Raw genomic sequence first — 24,875 nt, forward strand, 5'->3', positions numbered from 1 at the left:
ATATATAAATATAAATATATATAAGTATAAATATTATTAATATTATTATTTATTATATTATTATTTATTATTACATAAGGGTCAAAATGTATACATACATACATACATACATACATACATATAAATAGTTCAACTTATAAAAGTAAGCTACCTGATTGCCTTAAAATTTTGAGTAAGTTCAACTTATATATTAGTTAGCTAAAAAAAAGTTTTATCTTTTTAAGTGGAATTAACTCAAAATGTTAAGGCAAACAGGTAACTTACTTTTTAAGTAAGTTTAAAAAATTTTGCAGTGTAAGTTACTAAAATTAACTCTTTAGGTGCAAAGCTGTACCTTTTAAAAGGATACAGCCTGTGTGACAGATAGGATACAAATTTTGACCATTATGTAATAATAAATAATAATAATAAATAATATAATAAATAATAATAGTATTATTAAATATATACACATATACACATATACATATACATATACACACATACACACATACACATACACGTGTGTATGACAGAGATAGGATACAAATTTTGACCTTTATGTCTGACACTGTAAATGAAAATCTGTGTGCAAATAATTATGCAAGGAATAGAAACGTCCTTTACTTACTTGGGGTAATTCATGCAGTATATGGTGTAAATGTCAAAAGCTTCACTCTAAACAAAAACAAGAACAACATATATCAATGATTCAATGTAGTTTGAAGTTCATTCTTTCTATTCAATCTATATTGGGTTTGTTTTTATATTGGTCGCTCCATGCTCAACAAAAAACAGAAGTTCAGGGTTATGGAGCTTGACAAAAATAAGCACAAAATTCAAATGGCAAAATCTAGACTGGTATTTGCTTGGCATTGGAACACAAGCTTGTTGGAACGGTTTTGAGATTTTTCCACTAAATGTTATAAAAACAGAACCACAACAACACAATCAAGTAAAACCTCTCATCTCCTCTGGCAATGACTGTCTGCAGGCAGATATGGCCTGATATGGCCTGACGGCAGATGAAAACATGTCCGATATGCACTTTATTTAGAGTCTGATATCTAGAAATACTGCTTTGTTTGGGAAGAAGTTGGCCTTTCATTTTCAAATGTTGCTAAGACATATTGCTGGGAAAAACTAAAAAGTACAGGTCTTTAAGTGCTATTAGACAAGTAAATGTGAACGTCAAGCTGTGTGTCAGCTAAAAACCTCGAAATAACCCACCGGTAATGGCTTAATCAAATGTACTCAGTGTTTCCTTAGCCAGCGCTAATTGATCCTAACAGTGGCCATTTCAGCAGGAGGTAAACATTGGAGCCTAAAGGAGGGACAGCTGCCTCAGCTTGCTCAAACTGAAGATAAAGTACGATTTATTTTTCTAACCATGACACAAATCATGTCAGAAAGACCCTCGAGCACGTTCGAGCAGCCTTGAAACAATGGGGTTTTTGTCTGATTCCCGTCCCAGCTCGGTCTGTTCTTTGTAGTGTCATTGTAAGGAGAGCAAAGTGTCTGTAAACGCACTCAGCTGACGTGTGCATGTGTTGAAGTTCAAATGCGTTTGCTGATTTGTTTTTTACAAAGTCCTTCCTGTTTCCCCAACATAGACCCATGTGCTTCTGCCCCAAAGCAAAGCAAGGGCCCCACCATTATGGTTTAGTAAAAACCCATAAAAAAAAAACTGATTTCACTTAGGCAAGTTGACCTTTCCTATTTCCCACAATTAGGAATTCCTGATTTTGAGAAATGTGCATACCATAGGAATGGGTGGCAACTAACTTTATCCATATCTATATGCTTGTTAGGTTAACCTATGACTAGTCAATGTGTACCATCAATAAAAGTTTTCAATGGAAAGATTTGTGTATGATGTGCTTACCCTCTCCACAAAGCACTCTGCTATGGCAGCGGCGTGCGGACTACGCTCCAGATCCTCCAACAGGTCACTGTCAAAGATAAACAGGTCAGTTTCCATTTTCCTTCTCATAAACTCTTTTAACCACAGCCATTAATAAGCACTGTGAAAAATGTGCAAGACAATTTGTATTGAGTGGCATTTAAAGACTTGGACTATCTCATTGTTATTCACTTTCTGTGGAAACATCTGGGGCTGGTGTGTCAAGAGGACACTCTTTACTGGAATGGGCTTTGACTTCTGCCTAAATATCCAAATGGCGTTCATTTGTTTCGTTTTATCATTTAGACCAAACTATTGCCTAAATGCACACAGATGGAAAAGATCTCATTTTGGCTTCTTTCCCTTCTTCACCTTTAAACATATTTTCCTTTTAAACATATCCCAATATCCCTGACCTTAAATCCCCTCCTTTTCTTACCATGACATGGATGTGGCTCTTAAAGGCTGCTTATGATTCCTGTCAAGCATTGAATGAATGAAAAACAGCAATCTTGGAGTGTATTGGCTGGCAGCAACGTTTGGACTGTGAGGTAATGAAGGAAGTTTGGGCTGGGTTTAGTGAAACAATCTCTATTGTGAGTCAAACGCTATATGGAAAAGAATGCATTTCCCTCTGTGCTATGGAGTTGATAGGATCTCTTGTGGCTGGGGGGACTTTTCAACCACTAATTTAACTGGTTTGACGTTTTTCAACGATGTACTCAAACCAAGGGTGCTTACCACTCCTTATCCACCTCCTGATGGTTGAACGAAATCTCTGAGACAACTCAACAAACCACACAATATTTCATTCAGTTCATTAGCAAAACTTCAACATTGGTTGACGAAAGGCCCCCAAACCACTAGACTGGTCAGTCTTTAGGAAAATTCTCCCTCCGTATCATGTAAAAGAAAACAACGTTGAGCCCTTTAAACACTCTGGACTTTTCTGCATGTGGATAAGGGGAAAAGTTCGACGAGAAACCACAGCACTCCAGCCTTCATCATCTACTCTTCTCCTCTAAAGACGAAGCTCATTTTGTGGTTGCCCTTTGTGGTGAAGGGTCTTCATTGTGGTTATGTGGGAAAAGTAACATTCATGTATGGTTTCTCTATTAGTTTGACCAAAGAGCTCAATGTTCTAAGTGCCTGTGGGTTTGCAATGTCTAAGATTTAGATTAAAAGGGCAAAAAAAAATGACAAAACATAGTCGCTTAATCTGTTTTGCACAATAATGAAGTTGTTGCTGTGAAGTCTAAGCCACAAGTATCCGCTTTTATGTTTTCACATTAGTAGGCGAGTTGGACTCAATTAGACCTTGGCACGTCTTTTGAGGTCTTGGCACGTTCACCCAAAATCCCAGGAAAGTGTTGGAGAATCCAAGTTTTTGGGATTTAAAATATGATGCTACATTCATACAAAGTACTTCCCTAACTTATTTGCCAAATACATACAAAGACAATTTTATAAAAGTTTAGAAGTACAGTAAGAAATTAATACATCAAGACACAAGGCCAAGTACTGACTGGTTCTTTGCCCGTGTCAGAATGACTTAACAACCATTTTGATTGATTGTTGGGCTCCTCAAGTGTTCCTCAAAAACCCAATGCAGCCGAGAGTTTACAATCTTTATGGGGATTCACTTAAAAGAGGTTCTGAATGTCAAAAAACTCCCTTTGCTCCATTTAATCTTCACCTCACCCAAGTAATCTTGAATGTTATATCCAACACTCACCCATTCTATCAGTTTATCTCCTACAATTCATCTGTTAACCTGGTATGAACAGAAGTTCACTGCCTTTTATCTAAGTTTCCCACAGCAGTCAAGGCAATATTTTTGCTGGAAACACAGTATACTGTGGATGGGGGAAATTTAGTTATTCTTCTTATTTGTTTAATAAAACAATCCTCAGGATAATTTCAGACCTCTCCTGAATAAGATCATAAAGAGACAGTGAGACGTTTAGGGGAAAACCAGAGCTGTCTTTGTTAATAAGAAAATAATACTATTTATTCTCAGTCAAGAGCTTCACTCAGTATAGTCAAGCTTAAATATTGAGAGATTGATAAAGGTTGGCTGATATTTGACCATTTCCAGATGTTTTTGTATTTGGCCAATAACCATGACAGCTTCGACGATTAACAAATAGTTGTTTTTTTAGGCCGCATTATAAGCCCATTTCGAAGTACAAAATTCTGTAGTACAGTGGTTCCCTGGGGTCCAAGTTCTCTGGGGGGATGGTGTGTTGCAGGATCTAATGTGTTTCAAGGTCAAATAAAGATATGAAGTGTTCAGATGCAAAAGCCGCTTAACATCACTTCTGTCAAAAGTTACATAATAATATTGACTTGATACTTTTGCACGTATTATACGTTTATCAAATACTTTCACTTCAAATCTACTTAATTCATTCCCTGCCAGCCCTTTTTATTTTTAAGTTGCCCACCAGCATTTTTTTGTGATTGTCACAAGTTTCACAAAATGCCTTTCAGGAAAATTTTCTTCTAAAAATATATAAACATACAAATATATCAAATGAAAGAACAGACCCTCTGCTTGCAAACAAACAAAACGGGAAATAACTTTTCATCCTATATTCATTTGTTATTCTTTTTATAACCCCTTAAATATGATTAGGTTTCTTTAAAAATACCAAATTTTGAACAAAAAGCTGAAATAATTGCATTTTTGAAAAGGAATTTTGTTAGAGATCAGATTCAGAACGATTATTGAAACATACACAGATTTTTAAATTAATTATATTAAATATATTTTTGTTTTTGTTTCTTTTATAAATTGGGTAAGAGCCATCTAGAGCAGTGGCTCTCAAAATTGGGGGCCGCGAGATGGTGCCAGGGGCCCCCAGTTTTATGACATTTTATAAAATACATTAATTTATCATGAATTCTGTGTAATAAAACCTACAAAATAAGGCTACTAACCAACAGCACTACTTTGTATAATTAAATAAGTTTTGTTTAATTAAAATGTTACGTTTTAGAACAACTTTGTCATAAATTTTCTATGGGGGGCCGTTAATGAATGCACTGTACTCAAGGGGGGCCGCCCGCTGAAAAAGTTTGAGAACCACTGATCTAGTGGATAATAGCGGAATCACAGATTACCATAAAAACTCGTCAGGAAAGCGTTATTGGCAGGGAAATGTTTTCTCTTAATTGACGAGATTGAAAGAGTTAATACTGGCCCCAGGCCATTCAGAAATACCACTGGTTGGCAGAGTCCATTAAACTTCATTATGACTTTTTAGCAAAGACCTCTAAGTGCACAGAAGTAGAAATGGATGAAAACAAAGAGTTTTTACCCAGTTAAAGGAGGTTTACCAAATATATTAAGATACTAACCGAATTTTGAGCTTTTTACCTTTATTTAGAAGGACAGTGAAAAGGTACTGGATACTTAGAGGGTTTTGCAGTGGAAGACAGTTAAATTTTTAAATACCAATTAAATGAATAAAGTGGCATTTGTGAAAATAAGGCATTTCTGTTACTGACTAACAACCGTTTCATTGCCATTAAAGTAATGTGATGAGGGGGAGGGCTGGGTCAAGGAAAAAGGTTGGGAACCACTTCTGTAGTACAATATACTACAATATACTGTACCTTCCCATTTGTAACACCCATTTAAGGACATCACAATGTGGGTTGCATGACGTGGAATGGTCCGATTAAATGTTGCTAAAATAAACCCAGAGCAAAATGAACAATTTTGGGGTTTTGAAAGAAGTGTTGCTAAACGCAAGAATGAGTCAGCAATGAAATGTTTTCAACACTGCAACCCAGAAGACAGATTTCCAAGCCAGCAAAAACAGCTTGTTCTGTTGCTTTCACTGCAAAAGACAAATGCAGCATTCTAGTGCAAAGGCACAATTTACAATGATTCACTATAACTGGACAGATGTCTGTGGGAACAAAATAAGTCCCGTCTGCTGTCCCAGGATGCATTGCTTGCTTGGCTGCACCCTCACTTTTTGACAGGTCATGTGTGGCTTGTTCACCACAGGAGCTGGAGCTCTACCTCAGAGCCTGGCCTGCTTTGGAAGAGAGAAAATGGCACATTTGTATATGTGTGTCCTTTAAAGCTCTGAGCAGTGGTGCCAAGAAAGTAGACTTAAGAAGTGTAAATACAGGGGCTACATTCCAAAGTGATGAGCGGGGCTTTCAGAAAAAGACGAAGGGAGCATTTGTATGTTTAAACTATGAGGCAGGATGAGAAAACAAGGTCAGCCCTCCATTTAACATAGTGCATTAACATTTACAGAGGCACACAGTGGAAAATAAATGCCGATCTAAAGGCACAGTCCAGCTATTATTGGAAATGTTGTCATCGTTTACTCCATTTTATAGCTTTGTGGGAGAAGACTGAAACCTGAAGTTTGTATTGATTGAAAATTCGGCTCCACTCCAGTCATTTTTTGATTTATATATATTTATATATAATATACATATAAATATATATATACACATATACAGATCTAGATATACATACACATATTATATATATACACATATTATATATACATATATATATACACATATATATATATACATATACATATATATATATACATATACATATATATATATATACATATACATATATATATATATATATATACACATATACATATACAGGGCCGGAGTGGGGCCACTTTTCAGCCCGGGAGTTTCAGGCCCAAGACCGGCCCACTTTTCCATAGTGTTATTCCAAATTAGCACTTTTTTCAAATTGGATAAATAAAGCAACAGTTCAGCTCTTACTATAGTTTTCATTAATATCATGCATGGTTCAACAAATAAGGTAAAAGCTAAATAATATTTCACTTAAGATGAGAAGTTAAGAAAAATATTCCTCTTGTGGAATAGATCCAAAATGGGCTGGGTTATTTTTGACCCATAATGGGTAAATATTGGACAGAACACACAAGCTGGGTTAAAAATAACCCAATGTTAGGTTGTTGTTATGCAACCATTGTTTATAATAACCCAACAGTTGGGTTAAAACAACCCAGAATTGGGTCAATTTTAACCCAGCAGCGTGTTCTGTCCAATATTTACCCATTATGGGTCAAAAATAACCCTGCCCATTTTGGATCTATTCCACAAGAAAAGGTTGATTAATTATTAGCATAGCTAATGCTATGAGGCCTATGATTAATCAGATGCAAATAGAAATATAAAACCCAGTCCTAATTAAAAAAGAAAACAATTTGACAAAAATATTGAATCCAATATTGGGTAAATATATAGCATAACAAGTGATTTATAAGCTTTTTTAGGCTTGTCATTTTTGACTGGGAACACAAAAGGTGTTATAGGGTTCTGAACACAACCTGAGGGTTAAATAACTTTAATTCATGTTGTTTATTCATGGCCTCCTCATTTTCAGCGGGGAACTGGCTTATCTGCTGCTCAGAAGCTGCTTGCATAATATTTGCAAAGTCTATGAATCGCCATATATACACAAAAGCTAATATTTTAACTAAAAAAAAATGTTGGCTTGTAAATAGTTTGACAACAGTATTAGCCGAATAATTACGTTGCTAATGCTAATCATTACTAGGCTTATTTCTTTTTAAGTTACCTGTTGTCACTTTTGTTTTTCCTCTTTAAAATAAATCTGTAAGTTTGGCACATTTGGCAGCAGCATCCTCATCCAATGGATTTTTTCTTCAACCTGTTTTTTACGTCCTCCTCCTCTCAGACGCGTATTGTTACGGCCCAGCCTACCGGAGAAAAGTTTTCTTGGACGTGCTATGGACCGAACCAACTCTATGGGAGGGGAGGGGAAAACTCCCTCACATGGTACAACCCATGCAGAGGCTGCGCGCTGCCAATGCGAAACGTGTGAAGTGTCATTTAAGAGAAGATAGACTCACTGACGTGACAAATGTAAAAAAAAAAAACTCGACCGGCCCAAAAGTGAAGCGGCCCACCGGGAATTCTCCCGGTTCTCCCGATTACCCACCCCGGGCCTGTACATATATATATATACACATATATATATACACATATATATATACACATATATATATACACATATATATACACATATATATATACGTATATGTATATGTATATATATATATATATGTATATATATATATATATATACATACATATATATATACATATATATATACATATATATATACATATATATATACATATATATATATATACATATACATATACATATACATATACACATATATATATATATACATATATATAATTTTATTGTGATTTTGTAATATGAAGAGACAGACATCTCCTGGTCACCATTAAATTTCATTGTATAAAAAAGTGTAGCATTTAGAGCATTCTGTTAAAATTCTCATTTTTTGTTCGTGAAGTTTATAAAAGAGAACATGAGGAAACTAAATTGACATTTTTGTGTGAGCTGTCACTTTAAGGACAGTTTACCACAAACAAGATAACTTTTTGATTTGGAGAACAAGTCGGAAACAAATGTTTTGCATTTTGTTTTATTAAAAGAGGTCCTGACGACACTTAAGAATTTGTTAGGTTCCTGTTTTCAATACAGCCAAGTTGATTTCCCACGAGAGCTGGCGGTAAGGCGCCATATACAATTTCCACATTGACTAATGTCATCAGAGGGGTTTTTTTATGACTGGGACTAACTTGGTGTGGACAGGGAGAAAGAAAATAGTATGAAAACAGTCCTCTCAGCAGGAGTGACTGAAGGGGAAGTTGGTGAGAAAAAATGAGAGGTATGAAAAGATTTCTTCCCAGGACCTCAGCAACATACGCTCACAGATCTCCTGCCCAGCAGCCAGTTTATACTTCACATCACCATTAATGCTTGATGTTAGGACATACATTTATGCATTTACATGTATTTGACAGATGAGCAACTTATGTGTGATCACTTGGATTCAAACCCATGAATTGGTGCACTGCTAATGCAAAACTCATTTGTATAATTTCAAGATTAATTGGAGAGTCCCTTGATTTAGTTTTCTGCTTCCCCGATTTTTCTACAGGGAACATTTTTAAGGAATTCAACAGGAGAAACACACAAAGTTAATACCTAAGTGACACATAACAAACTTCAAGTTATAAATGAGCAACATCTGAGCAGTAAAATGTTTCTGTGGGAACTAACAAATGTTCCTAACACTCTTAAACACTCATATATCAACGATAAATAATGCAGAAAAGAATGCAGAAAATTGACTAAATCTGGGTCGGAAATAAACACGGCGTGTCAATTGCAACGAAGCAGACGCGTAACCACACAAACAAAATGATCCAGGTTACCATGCATGACCTCACAGTGTAATAAACCATATGCTGCATATCTTTAATATCTTTTTAAAAGTTATGATGAAGGCCAAGTCAGTGTCTTATGAAGTGCAATGCGAAACAAGTACAGCAGTCCAGGGACGGTGTGCTGGACTGGATCAGAATGAATATATACACTCACAGTTGGCTGACATCTGTGCATCGTCCCTTACGGTGGGACAGATCAGAACACAGGCCAGCCATTGTGTCAGAGACAGATTCAACAGACACCCCTGTGGCCGCCACCCAGAAAGATGTATGCGAGTCAGATATGACCTGAGATTAAAAGAAACAGTTCACCCAATAATGACAATTCTCTTTCACTTTTATGTTCTTCCAAAACTGGATAAATTTTATTTTCTCATCGAATGCAGATGGAAAGATTTTTGTATATTTCCATGCATTTGCACTGAATGAGGAATTGCGTTCTTTAAAAAGCACAACAGCTTTATAAAAGTTATACGATTATAAATGTTCCACTTTGTATTTGACTCAACAGGACAATTCGTCCCCCCCCCCAAAGTTAACGTATGGCTTCAGAACCTTTATTTTTGGGTGAACTGTTCTTTTAAAAGACTAGAGAGAGAAAAAGCGAGAAAATGCAAAAAACAGACACCCACCTGTTAAACTCATAGATGTCCTCAATGTTGCAGAAGAGGGTGCTGACCTCCTCGGGTTTGAGAGGCAAGTCACCGCAGTCGATAATGCAGCCAAGATAATCCTGAGAGAGAGAACCATAGAAAGATGACCTCAATGAAACCATACTAGGCATTTTCACACTCAAATTTGCTATTCAATTCAATTCCATCACATTTCCACATAGCTGAATTACATTTTGTGGATTTTAAGTCAAATTTTGACTATAAATCGTTCCGTCACAGCAGGATGCGACCTTCACCTCTGAATGATCTCCCAACACCATGAATCGGTGTAATGAAATTACTGTGGAAGCCACAACTGAACCTCTCGATGATCTATAGTCTAAACATGAAAAGCGCTATGGGAAAGCAAAGCATGCAACCCCAATATTTATATTTTCCCTCTTTGCGCTTTCAACTCCAAAATGAAAAATGTGAAGCGTCGGTCTCATGAGAAAAGTGCCTTTTTATTGTGCCACACAAGTCTTTGGCAAGGGAAATAAATATCAGTTGAGCAGGGGTCACCAAACTTGTCAGGTTTCATTTTGGAGTAAATATTTGTGAATGATCTTCTCTGGGATTGTTCTGTGCAATGGAATGTGTCACTAGTCGGCAGCACAGCTTAATTATTAGCTATCGTTTACAGTACTGAACCAATAATGTTGGGGTAGAGCAGTTTTCCACTTCAAGTGGTTTTGATAATGAAACTGTAATGAATATCCTTTTTTTTACATTTACAAAATGTGTTTTTGATTCAATCAAACTGTTAATCATTATTTGTGTTTAGCAGAGGCCAAAAACTGAAATATAATCCGGGCGGTCTGGTTTCTGGCTGCTATCCTTTATCACTGCTTCACACACTTTATCAGTGCTTGGCCTCATTAACCCTTAATTATCGAGATTAAAAACCAAAACCAACTTCCTTGTAATCAATAAACAAACCAGTTTCACCAGACCGCGAGAGACTTGAAGCGCCAACGAAACACTTGGAGTGCCAACAATGGTAGTTACATTCTCCCGAGAGAAAATCCGGACATTAAAGCCAACAAAAGAAGGCCACCAACTTAAACAAAACCTAGAAAAAGTCTACTGTTACAATAAATATAGCTACAAATAAACACACGAGGCATGTGAGACAGGCTGGCTTTATAAGGGATTCTCTTCGTACACATTCCTGGGCCATAAAACACGAGCTCTTTTTCTTCTTTGTTTGTTTCCAGAGCCACAAGACGTCTGGGAAGGCAAACATACTGAGTTGGGGGCAAAGAAGAGCCAGAAAATGAGGAAATGGTGCATTCAGCACCTTTCAAAAGCAGAGAGAAGTCGGACACTGTAATTACATTGATTTACACTCCGCCAAAGGCTGAAGAGAATTTCCCCCGAACGATCATCTCTCGTGACTGGGACACATGGCAAAACTGGAGAGGTAGATGAAGAGATGAGTGATTATACAGGGAAGAGTGAAAATCCAGGAGGTGAGGGGAAATCGGAGGATTACACTAAGAGTTATGAAAGGACAGTATGAGAGACGAGTGAGACCAGCAGCAGACAAAGAAACAATAAGTTACGAGCACATTTTCTAGGCAGATGCTATCTCACAGAAATGACTTACTAGAGCGTCTGCAAAGTGTGTTATGACAGTCAGTCCAGCAAAAAGCAAAACATAACTGTTCACATATGAGATATATGAACCAGGATGAGACAGAGAAAGAGACAGACAGAAAGACGAATAAAAAGGAAAAAAGAAGGACAGACAGACAGACAGGAAAAAGAAAGACAAACAGAAAGAAAAGAAAGACAACAGACAAAAAGACAGATGGAATAAAAGACAGGAAAAGAAGACTGAAAGAAAAAAGATAGACAGACAGAAAAAAGTAAGACGACAGGCAGACAGACAGAAACTGTAAGAAAAGCAGAAAGACAAACAAAACAACAGATAAAAGAAAGGAAAAGACAAACAAAAAGGAGATAGGCAGGCAGACAGACAGGCAGGCAGACAGACAGGCAGGCAGGCAGACAGGCAGGCAGATTGAATAAAAAAAATGGAAAAAACTGACAGAAAGAAGAAAGACAGAAAGAAAGAAAGAAAGCAGACAGGCAGAAAGAAACTGTAAGAAAAAAGGCGGACAGACAGACAGATTGAATAAAAGACAGATGGAAAGAAAGATGGAATAAAAGACAGACAGAGAAAAAAAGAGAGGCGGACAGACAGAAAGAAACTGTAAGAAAGGCAGACAGACAGACAGACACACAAAAACACAGATGGAATAAAAGAAAGAAAAAGACAGACAAAAAAGGAGATAGGCGACAGGCAGACTGACAGACAGACAGATTGAATAAAAGACCGGAAAAGACAGACAGAAAGAAGAAAGGCAGGAAAAAAGAAGACAGACAGAAAGAAACTGTAAGAAAGGCAGAAAGACAGACAAAAATGGAGTTAGGCGGACAGACAGACAGATTTAATAAAAGACAGACAGAAAGAAAGATGGAATAAAAGACAGACAGAAAAAAAGAAGAGAGGCGGACAGACAGACAGACAGAAAGAAACTGTAAGAAAGGCAGACTGACAGACAGTCAGAAGGACAGAAAAATACAGATGGAATAAAAGAAAGGAAAAGACAGACAAAAAAGGAGATAGGCAGACAGACAGGCAGGCAGGCAGACAGATTGAATATAAGATCGGAAAAGACAGACAGAAAGAAGAAAGACAGAAAAAAGAAAGAAGACAGGCAGACAGACAAAAATAAACTATAAGAAAGGCAGAAAGACAGACAAAAACACAGATGGAATAAAAGACAGGAAAAGACAGACAAAAAAGGAGAGAGGCAGGCAGACAGACAGATTGAATATAAGACCAGAAAAGACAGACAAGACAGACAGATGGAATAAAAAACTGAAAAAATAGAGAAAAAAGATGAGAGGTGGATAGACAGACAGAAAGAAACTGTAAGAAAAGCAGACAGACAGACAGACAAAAACACAGACAGAATTAAAAGACAGGAAAAGACAGGCAGAAAGAAAGAAAGAAGATAGGCAAAAAGAAGAGAGGCAGACAGAAAAAAGGAAAGACAGACAGAAAGACAAGACAAGACAACAGACAAAAAGACAGATTGAATAAAACCAAAATAAGACAGACAGAAAGAAAATAGAGGCAAACAGAAAGAAAGAAAGAAAGAAAGAAAGACAGTCAGTCAGTCAGACAGTCAGTCAGACAGACAAAAAGACAGATGGAATAAAAACAGAAAAAGACAGACAGAAAGAAGAAAAGACATACAGTCTGAAGTTACACGCACGTACAGAGTCTTTGTCTGTAAAACTAGGTCAGTGTAGTGTTTGGAAAGGAATGGGTCCCTCTCCCTTATGTACAGCCCCTCTCCAACTCTGCTTGTGCCCCAGAAAGGGGGTTACAGCCAAGCCCCCCTTAGCCCCTAATTTCCTGTCCTGTTTGGCCAAAATACAGCTGAAACAAAGAGGGGGAATCTCTCAATCCCACTCCCCTAAACTTCCCCCAAACACACAAACCAGCAAAACACACATCATACCTGAACGCCACCAAACGACAGTTCACAACCTTAAAATAACCAACACAGACAAAAGACAAAAAGACTCTGAGCTCACGCTCATTAAATGATGGGCTCTTGTTTCCAGCAAGCCTGACATCATTCTTTGTTATGCCTTCTATCAAAACCAGACGGCTCTTACTAATAGATGCTGAGCCCAACTAAGTATGACTCCAATCAGACATCATACACACACACACACGCACACATCTCTCAGACTCAGCACTTTATCCCCCAAACCATCCACCACTCAGCCTGCATTTTGCGACCACAGATTGATAAAACAGCAGCATTCCTCTTCAAGATCCTGTCTGTCAACAACCAATTTATGGACATTTGATCTCGAGGCATCTCTTCAAAAAGCTTGCATGCCTTCTCTTTTTATTGGCTCACGAAGGTTTGACTTCAAATAAACCATCAGCAAAAGAGTAAAGGAATTACATTTCAGGCATTCCCCAACCTCCGGCTTTCATGCCCATGATTCTTTGCTGTCAAAGACCCACACCTTCGAGTTCAAAGGCTTGTAAAAGCTTTTGTGATAGACCACAATCATAAAGACCCCTTTCACTTGAATATGAAAACCCTCTTAACCTCATTTCTAAGATCAGCATAAATCTAGAACTGTGCAATATGTCATAAAGATAAGATTTAAAAAATTTTGAATGGAAGATTTATGTAAATGCCCCTGGAATGCCAATTTATGCAGCTTGCAGTACACATTTTAACTAATGCCCTACCAATTAAGCTAAAGGAGCACTGACATGCCGTGTCTGGTTTTGCTAAATGTCCATGATCTCTTTTGGAGGTAAGCACAGAGGTCTGATCTTCCAGCAACCTGTGCATTGAAATATGATGCATGTGTTGAGAGCCATCCAACAAAGAGGCTCTTATATTTACAGCATGCTCTGATTTGTGTGCATGTTCGAAACAGCGAGAAACAGCCTCTTCATTGTCCCGGATCGGTGGCAGGCGATTGAAAAGCAGCGCAAAGATGCGTTTGAAGTGACGGTTTGAATTTACTGCAGCTTTCATCCACTGCCATGATCCTCTCCGCTCCACCTGAAAGTGTGATGAATGGCACGGCAGAAACTCACAATGATCACATTTAAAATCGCCGCTGGCACTGAGAAAAGACTCAGCTTTCTCTGATGCCGAGTTCAGGATTACATACCAGGTGGGGGGCAGGCGAGGAGACGTGATGCTATTAATGTTTGCATGAATGAGCTTTCCTAAAGCCTTCTGGGTGGGTTTGGACAAGTGAAAATATTATTTATAATAAATTATCTTCTTTAAGATCTTATTCTTATTAAAACCCATGACCAACTACTTCACGACTTCCTTTATTAGTAAGAAATGCTTGACATTTTTGGATCACTTTTCAATTTAAGTCTTTATGATTTGTTTGCCTTTCTTTTAAATTTACAGACAGGTTAACATATAGGTACAAAGAGTCCTAACCTCCACGATGCTCTTGAGGTCCCTCACATAGGCCTGCTCGGTTTCCACTATCTCCAGTGCCACACGCTCCAGGCGAGAGAGTTTGGGCATCGGTGATGTTGAGGCAGGAAGTGGACCGGTTCCCGTTAGGGAGAGAGGCGTAAGATCTAGACTGATGTCGGAGCCATTACGCTGAGGGCCAGGGTAAGACGGCACTGCCCCGTAGGGGAGCGACGAGGATGAGGACGAGGAGTGTCCATCCTGCAGTGAGGCAGATGAGGCAGAGGAGCTAAGACTGGCACCGCGGTCGCTGTCGGAGCACACCGTGTTCACAGAAGTGCAGCTCCCGCGGGACGCACCCCCAGAGGAGGCCATACGGCTCACGATCCCACTCAGCGAGGACACGGAGGAGGGACGCTTGGCAACTGCAGTGAGGAGAGAAACATGTAAAGTTAGTGTGAACATGTGAGAATTGCATAATAGAATATTATTGTAGCTTTAATATGAAAACAAACAGGAGTGACAAAAAATACATCCTCAAAAGATTCCTCAAAGACAGGAATGAGACTAACAAAGAGCAAATTAAGACTTTGCTTATATCTCTAGATCTAGATGACCCTGTGTCTCTGTGGATGCACACACATTGTCACGCTTACACATCTGGACAGAACTTAACTTCTGGTCTCTGTTTGTTTAATGGTCTGACTCGTGTCTACACTGAACTCTGGAACAAACACCTCATTGAAAATAACAAATATTTGGGTTTCCTAAAGACGAGGGGAGACGACGATCATAGATCACTGATATGTGAAGGGAGGTTTGGCAGCTGATCAGTAGTCATTGTATACATTATTTTACATAGTAGCATTAGCTCAATGTAGTTTTTGATGCACTTTAGCTATGCTTTGAACTAAGGTAATCTACTTGTTTTTTATTTTGCTTGTTATCAGAAATAAACTAAACTACTCTAAAAGGACTCTTTGCGTATTATTGATTCTATAAGTAAGTTTACCGATAGTAAAGTTTCTTCCACGAAAGCCGTTTGTTTATGTTGTTACTGCTGATGTCGTCTAGCCTGGTTAGCCAGACCTACATCAAGATGTAAGGTCTGGCAACTCTTCACACAAACGGCTCAATGCAAGGGGCGGGATATAAGGTTGTCCCTCAAAATGCCTCTGCACGCAATAGGATAGCGCTATGACCAATCAGAGCAACGAAGAAGGTGACGTAGTTACCGTAACCAGTCGGCAAAACTCCAAACACATCTTTCTTGCTTAAAAAGGACTTCAGTAGGGTTATTTGCTCTTCTCTCAAAGAAAAACATAAGTCTAAGTCCTCCAGAGTCGCGGCCAAAGCCGCTTCAAAAGAAAGCTGTTCGCCAGCAGCAGCAGCCATTCTTTGTTTTCAAGTAGGAACCGTTGCAGCTCTGTCGTCATCATGTTAAGCCCGCCCCACAGACGCTACACACGATGTGATTGGCCTGACCAAATTTTGGTTTTTGAAGCTGTTAAGTGTATTGTGAGTGCCTAGACTAAACCCTGGCAGCAAATATATTTTGCGGCCGCTAGAGTGCGTCTAGATTTCTAGGCTAGATGTCGTCTATATATGCCAAGATTTCAAAATATGAGACTTTAGAAATGTGAGATTTTAATATGAATTCAAATATATTTCCAAACTAGGGTGATTTGCTGTATAAACTGATCCAATTTAGAGGGGTTTTCGGTTGACCGATTTTCCATCTGGTCATAGTTCAAAGTTAATACATAAATGAAAATATCACCAACCTCTGTCTGAGCAATAAAATTTTCTTCTTGTAAGGCATGACACTCTCTAAAAAAGGTACCAAATCTGTCACTGGTTTGGTACCATTACAAAAGTACACCTTTGTACCTAGAGAGTGTGTATTAGTACCTCAAGGGTACAAATTGGTATGAAATATATATATACATATCTGTCCCTAAATGGCACATATTAGGACCTTTTATAAGGGTACCGTCCCAGCTTTTGTACATTTATCAAAGTGTAAAAATACATTTGAAGAGCTCAGATGCAAAAGCATATTATATGTGTTCATCACATACTTTTCAGCAAAGTCCTCTAAGTGCACAGAAGATAAATTAGATAAACAATGCTTAAAAAGCAACTATGGTCCGATTCATGATTTATACATTTCCTTTGGTGTGTAGGTGTGTATTAGTGCATGTTAACAATATGCAAAAGGTACAAACCCAAAAGTAAACGATGACAGAAGTTATCCCTTTGAACGCAAATCTCTTTTCTTGGACTACAACAAACACACAAATTGTAGGCAACAGTTTACTTCCTGGGCGTGTTGATGTAGACAAAACTGACATTATAATAATTCCTCTGCTTGGACTCACAGTCTGTAAGTTAACTCCTGTAGCATTGCATTGTGAGTGAATCTTTTAAACATGAGCGTCATCTATCCGGCTGACGTCAGAGATATTCCAGCCAATCACAACATACAAATTAGCTGGCCAATCAAGGACACAGCGCTTTTCAGAACGATGAGTTTTGTACAAAATCAATGCATTTGAGGAAAGCAGTATATCTGGAGCTACAAAAATGTACGGTTTGTGGAAAATAATGTGTTTTTTAACCATAAACCACGCAAACACAATGTATTACACCAAATACACAAAATAACATTGTTTTTAGCAATGAAATAGGTGCACATTAAATGTGTATTGTATAAGTTTTAGGAGGATTTCTTGACAAAAATGCAATATAATTAACAAAACTATATCATCTATGGTGTTTAAAGAACTTACAAAATGAATTGTATTGTTTTTGTCACCTTAGAATGAGCCATTTTTTGTACATACACCGCGTGTCCCCTTATATGAAAGTCGCCTTCATGTTTCTACAGTAGCCCTAAATGGGCAAACTGTTCTACAGTGCACGTTTTGTCCCTACGTTGTCTCAGAAGACGACATGTTTGAAACGACTAAGTGAAGTGACATTTGTGAAAATAACTCATTCCAGTTTCTGACTAATAACCTTTGGATTGCCTTTAAAGAGCACCAATGGTCCGATTCATGATTTTACATTTCCTTTGGTGTGTAAATGTGTATTAGTACATGTTAACGATATGCAAAAGGTATAAACCCCAAAGTAAACGATGAAGCGAGTTAACGTTTCCAATGTAAATCTCTTTTCTTGGACAACAACAAACACACTGATTGGTGATGTAGACAAGACCGACATTATCATAATTCCTCCCACTTCGGACTCACAGCCTGTACGTTAACTCCTGTCAGCATTGCATTGCGCACAAATCTTTCAAACATGTTAAGGAGCGTCACATTTCCGGCTGACATCAGAGGTATTCAGAGCAATCACAACGTACAGATTAGCTGGCCAATCAGGAAAACAGAGCTTTTCAAATCTGTGCATTTCAGGAAGAGAGTGAAATCAGATGCACTTATCTGAGCTCTTCATTTGTAATTCCATTATTCTTATACACATTTAAATTGTATAAAAGGACACTAAGTGCCTCACAGGAAAGAGGTGCAACTCAAAACGTGTGACACTGCAAAACTACAAAATCACACAGATTTGCAGCAAACCCGCAAAAACAGTGTGATCTAAGACTGTCGCGCATCAGATACGAGCACGCCCTGTAAAGACAGGAAACAAAAATCACAACTTCCTGGCAACAATTTGTTGGACGATTAAACCTGAAAACACAGAAGTCATTCAATCAGTCACACCCTCAGTGAACCAGAAAAACAAAAACCAACAATGTTCTCCCTGAAGATCCGTACCGTATCACAACCGAACACAACAGTCTGGTCGTCAAGACAAGTGAAAGAACGCCGGCCGGTACGGAGCGCTATAAAGATGGGCACTGTTTAAAGGCTGAATGCCGGGCAGGGGTGGTTACAATAGTGGCCCAGTTACAGAGCGAAGGCCGACAGAGAAGAACAATCCTCCATTTCCTCTGACCTAGCTGGCCGATCCAGCCAACTGTTACTCTCTCCGCTTTCTTGCTCGCCAAGCCTGCCTATCATCCATCATGTATGTCGTCTGACCGTTAGCTCTCTCACATTCATAGCAAAGCATTTTGGTAATATTGATTGCCTGAATTTGATTTAAACACACTCATAAACTACACGAAGGCATGTGTTTATCTTTTGCTGGATGCAGTCCAAGATCAGCACCACTGTGGCGGCAGTCGCACATGAAAAAATGTGAAAATTAGAAGATAAAAAATGTGGAGGAACGGATTGTAAACCCACCACAGCCAGACAAAGATCACTGATATGGCTATCTTTCGCCATTCAATGCCTAAGTATATTACTTGTACTCACTGTAAAAGCATTTAGTCTCTTCAAAGCATGACATAAATTCACCCAGACAGATGCATGATGTGTGACAATGTAAACTTAATGCATCCTCTGGAACAAAAGCAAACAGACATCGCTCTCCATCACTACTTGGGCATGCAGTCAGAAACGTTCACATGACATTGAAGAACCATACATGTGTCTCTATCATATGCAGAGGATGGTTTTAGCCTAACCCTGAATAAACTTGAATTAAAGCGGATAAATAGCTTGGGGTGTCCAACAAAATCTCTTTAAGTGAGTGTGTGTAAGGGTTATAGATAAGATTAATGAACATGTATATGCCAACACATACAGTATACTGTTTCTCATAATTATATATGACTCGTCATGGAAAATTGAATGAATCGATTAATTGCACAGCTGTTTTAGCAATCAAACCAGCTAATTTCCGTTCAATACTTGCCAAATGACATCGATCTATTTTGAAATAATGTAATTTGTAAGAATAATTGTGATAGATTGGTAGTCAGTAAAACATACTTCTTACAAGGGTTAGGGTTAGGAACCAATCATCAAATAACTGTGGTATTTCTACAAAAAATATTGTGCTTAATCTATGACCTGTTTTATTCAAAAACAAGTCAGCATATCATAGTCCCATAAAGATTTAACAAGGCTCACCTCCTAAAGCACTAACAGAGAAGCATGTCTGTTATATACATCACGGAGATCTGTGAAGATCATTTGGCCATTGTCCATGTAAGTGAAAGCCAAGAGAAAGATATCGCATACCTGATCTGCACAGCAGTCAATCAGCCATAGGACACCAGCTGCAATGACCACCCGTATATATCCTCTCACTTCAGTTTAGTTAGTCCTCAACTGATTTACAGCACATAACATGTGTAAATAACGTCCTTATGTATTCATTTCAACTTAAACTTATTCTGAAAATGACTGAATCGATCGCACCTTACAGGAATCGCACACCCATTGGTGTCTTATGTACGTAAAAGGTGCGTATTAGTCTCATTTACACTTCTGCTTCTAGAGAGACTTCCTGTCTAAGGGCGTATCAGCGTGCACGCCACAAAACCACTTCGTTTTGAAAGTTGACAAACGTGTGAGAAAATATACTTGGAACAAGACGCAAACAAAACATACTAAAATTCTATTGAAGAGGACATGTTTTACTATATTACAGTAAAATATGCTTTGTTTTTATTAAAATATGCACTAAATCAAAAACTAACATGATGTATAAATAGTTGCTTTATTTTTCATCAAGAAAAATTTATTACGTTATTTTCTAGGTGTAAAATATGACTTGGACCAGGTTTTCATAAGATTTATCCGCCACGCCATCTTGAATATCTAGAACATATAGGAGAACTGTCCTCCTATGTGCATAAACACTAATGCCTATGACATCAGTAAGCTATAAACTAAAATAATTTAAGCAGTATACCTAGATGTTGGATGTTAAATTAATCTATTTTCCCCTCCCTTTCATTTACTGTAGGAATTGATTGATGGCACCATGTGACTGTTTATCTGTACGAGAGCATTTTGGTGCTCATCCATCTGTTGAGATGCTTCCTGTGTGTACGGTGCCAGTCTGCACCTGATAACCCCATCACAGGAAGCGGTGAAACCAAACACAGGCTAAGGTGCTCACAGCAACTCACTACCACCAGTCAACATGTGATCGCTAAGGTCAGGCTGACACAATTTGAGGTTAATGTCAAACTTTTGTACACAGCGAATGTTTTGATGCTCAGAAGTTTCTCTTTTGCAGATCAGGAGATCTCAATTGGGCTTCAGTTATTTATCGGCCTGGTCTTAGATGTTCTCATATAATTACTAAGCAAAAATAAACAAATTAGACACTCGTTGACATAGATTAATAATATACACTTTAAAAAATGAAGGTACAAAAGTTGTCACTGGAACAGTACCCTTTCAAAAAGGTACCCCTTTGTACCCAAAGAGTGCATATTAGTACTTCAAAAGGTACATATTGGCAGTTCAAAGATACATATTTGTACCTAAATGGTACATATTAGGACCTTTGTACCTTAATTTGTATAGCCGCAAAAGTAATATGGACAGCTTAAATCATTTTGGTGAGTTTAAATAAAAACTTTTGTTTGAGTTAAGAAATACTTGAGTTCAAAATCTCTGACATTTGATAAATACCGTAATATAAGGATGTAACATAAACATACTTTAAATCAGCCATAAAGAGAAAATTACCTCCATTTAACTTTGTTTGCATGAGAGAGGATTAAGAGTTTTTATTCTACATGCATTTACATCAATACATCCCTCCAAATGAGGTATTTGTTATGTTTTGCTTTCTTGACCTCTTTAATAGACTGCAGTTGTATACAATCAACACCAAAAGAGAATGTAACATTTCCAAATCTGGCCATATACATTTTAAGGTTGTTTTGTAATTTTTTATCATAGATAAATTGCTCATCTGGGACCTTATGTTTTGCATGTTAACTGCGACTTGACATCCTCCAGTTTTCTCTTGACATAAAAATGTATTTTTAAATATGCCATTTGGTTTCCTTATTGCCATTGCATGATCAGAACACGATTCAGTCACGGATTGTTTAGAGAGCCCATTCCAATGAGAGGTGACCAACCCTAAACAATGGTGATTGTCAGCACATTTCCCGCCATCTTTCACAGTTTGTTTGAACTGATAATGTAAGCAGCCATTCTGTGTAAAGTAGGAGAAGGCTGTGGTCCAGAAATATCAGGAGTTCTTAGAGGGAGACCACCCGATGTCCAATTCTGAACCTGATAATTGTTTTGGTTTTATTCCTACAAGACACTTCTATCTTGGTTGTGCTGGCTTATCACCTATGAGAGTTGTGTTATAACTGGCAAAAGATATTGCATGTCTCAGCTTCTCGTTTGTGTTTATAAACTCAACCACAACATGAGGTGTATTTTTGTTCAATTCGATTTCCTACATTAATATTTGATTGGTGTCTGACCTTGGTTGCTGTTTCTTTTCTTGCTGTCGCGGCCCGCCCCCTCAGGCATGGTGTGATTATATCACAGGAAGTAGAAACCTGCAAAAAACATGCAAGTGTTAAAATCAAACACTCTCTACTACACTACAGTCAAATTATGCAAAAGCAGAAAAGGATTTAGGTTCAACTTTTAGTAATGGTCGTCCAACTGTACAAGTGTTTTCTCAAGGTGCTTCAATTTCAGCCTATGCAGTTACAAATTCATTCACAGGACTTCTTTAACTCCTGTTCGGCTCCATAAAATATAACCCACTTCTTATCGATTACGTTTTCAATGTTAGACAGGAATAGGTACGATATAATGCATGTGTTTTGGGAGTGTGACAAATATCAAAGGTTACTGGAAGCAGATCCACAAAATTACCTTTGATTGGAAAGACCTTTGCACAAGTATATCTCCACATGTATATCTGTTGAACTGTAAAGCCGGTCTGTGCTTTGATCATGACAAAAAAAGTGTACCAAACTTTTGTATATATTTAGCCAAAAAAAAAAACCTATACTATTATTACAGTTAACTCCTCAGATGCTTGAGCCAAGCAGCTACTCTTCCACCTTAAAAAAAAACTCTTGATATGCATCAAAGGCTACGTTTACACGGAAACGATTTGAAATGAAAACACAAAAGTGCCGTTACTTTATCACTTTTTATTCCGCATTTATAAGAGCGTTTTGAGGGGGAAATCTGCGTGCATATGGTGACGCAAAAGTGGGTGATAGTCGATGTAGTATCCACTCCAGGGGGCTAAATGACAATGTGAAGCACTGACACACAATAACACAAAGTCTGCACGCCTGCGTAGAACCTTCTTCCTTGTTCTCCCAGGTCTCTTCCAAAGCCGTCTGGTCTGGCTCTGACGAATTGGCGCATCAACAATTTGATGGAGGTAATCAATGCGCCTTCTCTGATCAGTAATACTAGATGTGAATATTTCGTACTGGTGGAAAGACTTGTATATCCCGAGTAGGTCAAACTGACATTTTCTGTGAAATCTTACCTAACAACACTTAAATTTATCATTGTGGGAGTTTTAATAAGAGTATATTTCAAAACTATTTCTACAGCATTAAATTAAATCCATAAACAAACTTTACTCTTAAGTTATGAACATAAACATAAACAGGGAAACAAATGACCTTATACACCTGCCAGTCAGGCATTACTTCGCTCATTCAGACAGTGAAACATAAGAGATACAAAAGAGTTTACTGTACATTGTCATCCAACAAAGTACAGTACCCTTTCATTAGTTCAGACTGAGAAAACCTACAGGCAAGCTGTTCCTTTATCAGGGCTACAGCACCTTCCGTTTCTTTCACGAAAAGAGGAAGACAATGAAAAGAAAATCTAGAGGAAAAAATACCAAAGTTCTGAGCCAAAGCAATTACAGAGCTGATACTCGATAGATGCTGTTTGCGAAAGCATAGGAGGGGGTCGCAGCCTTTCTTCGGGAGGTTTTGTCTCAGTTTCTTCTCTCCCGCTATTAAAAAAGAAGAAAAATCTAACGTGTGTAATGCTTGGCCCAACCACAAAAATCTGCAGATCTCCTTCCCAAATGTCGGGCATGTGTCCTGTCAGAGCAATCATTGCAGGAACTTCAGGAAAAGGGAAACAATCAGAACCGACAGGGCTTCTCTATGAAGTGTTAATGTTTGTGATATCCCGACAAGGCCGGTCTCACATGTCACCTGCCCTGGCCTTCACTGCACGGGGGTTCCCCATTGCCGTCACTCAGAGGAGGACACCAGCAGGAAGGTTTAACATCAGAGGAAACTCCTTAAACTTCCCAGCCCTCTTCCATAACTCAGAAATAGTTCAGAGCAGTTCTCTTTTGTCTCCGATGTCTTACAAAATAATTGACACTGTTCCTTTCCTTTGCTTTGAGTTGTGATTCGCAATAAAGATGTCTCTATAGTGCGTGTCTGGTTTATCTGTTCTCCAGCCTCGCCGAATTGGACTTTGGCCAGTCTAACTGGTCTTCAAACTTGACCAGCCACTCCAAACCTTTACAAAGCCAGCTATTACCACCAAACCAGATTAGGCTTGTTTAATGCAGTTTTTTAGCATAGCTAGCAATTTTGTCATCGTTTAGATTTTCAGGAAACAGACAAAGAATACTTTGTGGTTAATGTATAATAAAGTCACTTAAAAACACCTGTCACACACAAACAGTACATTTTAGAGTTGCAACAACTAATTGAATATACGATAACAGTCAATTCAATTTGATTATGAAAATAGTGTTCAACGAGTGTAATTATCGATTAGTTTGGTCTGTGACGTCACTTGCCCACCGTCCCATTGCAACAGCGCAAGCTCCTTGTTAGCACTTTGCACAGAGCAGTAGGAGCATAGAATGTAAAAAAAGATGGCCAACACAACGCCGCCTTCTTCCATTGTAATAAACTAAATGTTAAATGTACGAAGTTTGGAGCCTGGGCATGCGCAGAAGGAATCGCCCGTGGAGCCCAGAGGCGGAGCCGTGGTATAAAACTTCTGCCCAAACGCTTGCACGGCACGCCCAGTTCACCCAAACCCCTTGAACGTCTCATTTGACTGGCTTGCTAAAATAAGGTAAGTAAAATACAAATACAACTAACGACTTAAATTTAACTCTTTCCCCGCCAGCAGTTTTCACGATTTTCACAAAAGTTTAATGCCTCCC

General features: G+C 38.2%; 1 protein-coding gene across 1 annotated transcript in view; it reads right to left on the reverse strand.

The window, feature by feature from the left end:
- LOC135770252 (uncharacterized) overlaps nt 1–24,875 on the reverse strand; it is a 44,342-nt gene that overhangs the window by 11,544 nt on the left and 7,923 nt on the right. The window contains exons 2-6 of the mRNA XM_065279981.2: nt 22,171–22,248; nt 14,865–15,268; nt 9,829–9,929; nt 1,865–1,931; nt 611–657 (exon numbers count right to left, since the gene is read on the reverse strand). Coding sequence (XP_065136053.1) covers nt 611–657; nt 1,865–1,931; nt 9,829–9,929; nt 14,865–15,268; nt 22,171–22,219 — 668 coding nt within the window. The 5' untranslated portion in view covers nt 22,220–22,248. The remainder of the gene's footprint in view (nt 1–610; nt 658–1,864; nt 1,932–9,828; nt 9,930–14,864; nt 15,269–22,170; nt 22,249–24,875) is intronic.

Source organism: Paramisgurnus dabryanus, chromosome 8 (genome assembly GCF_030506205.2).
Source record: "Paramisgurnus dabryanus chromosome 8, PD_genome_1.1, whole genome shotgun sequence".
Lineage (NCBI taxonomy): Eukaryota > Metazoa > Chordata > Actinopteri > Cypriniformes > Cobitidae > Paramisgurnus > Paramisgurnus dabryanus.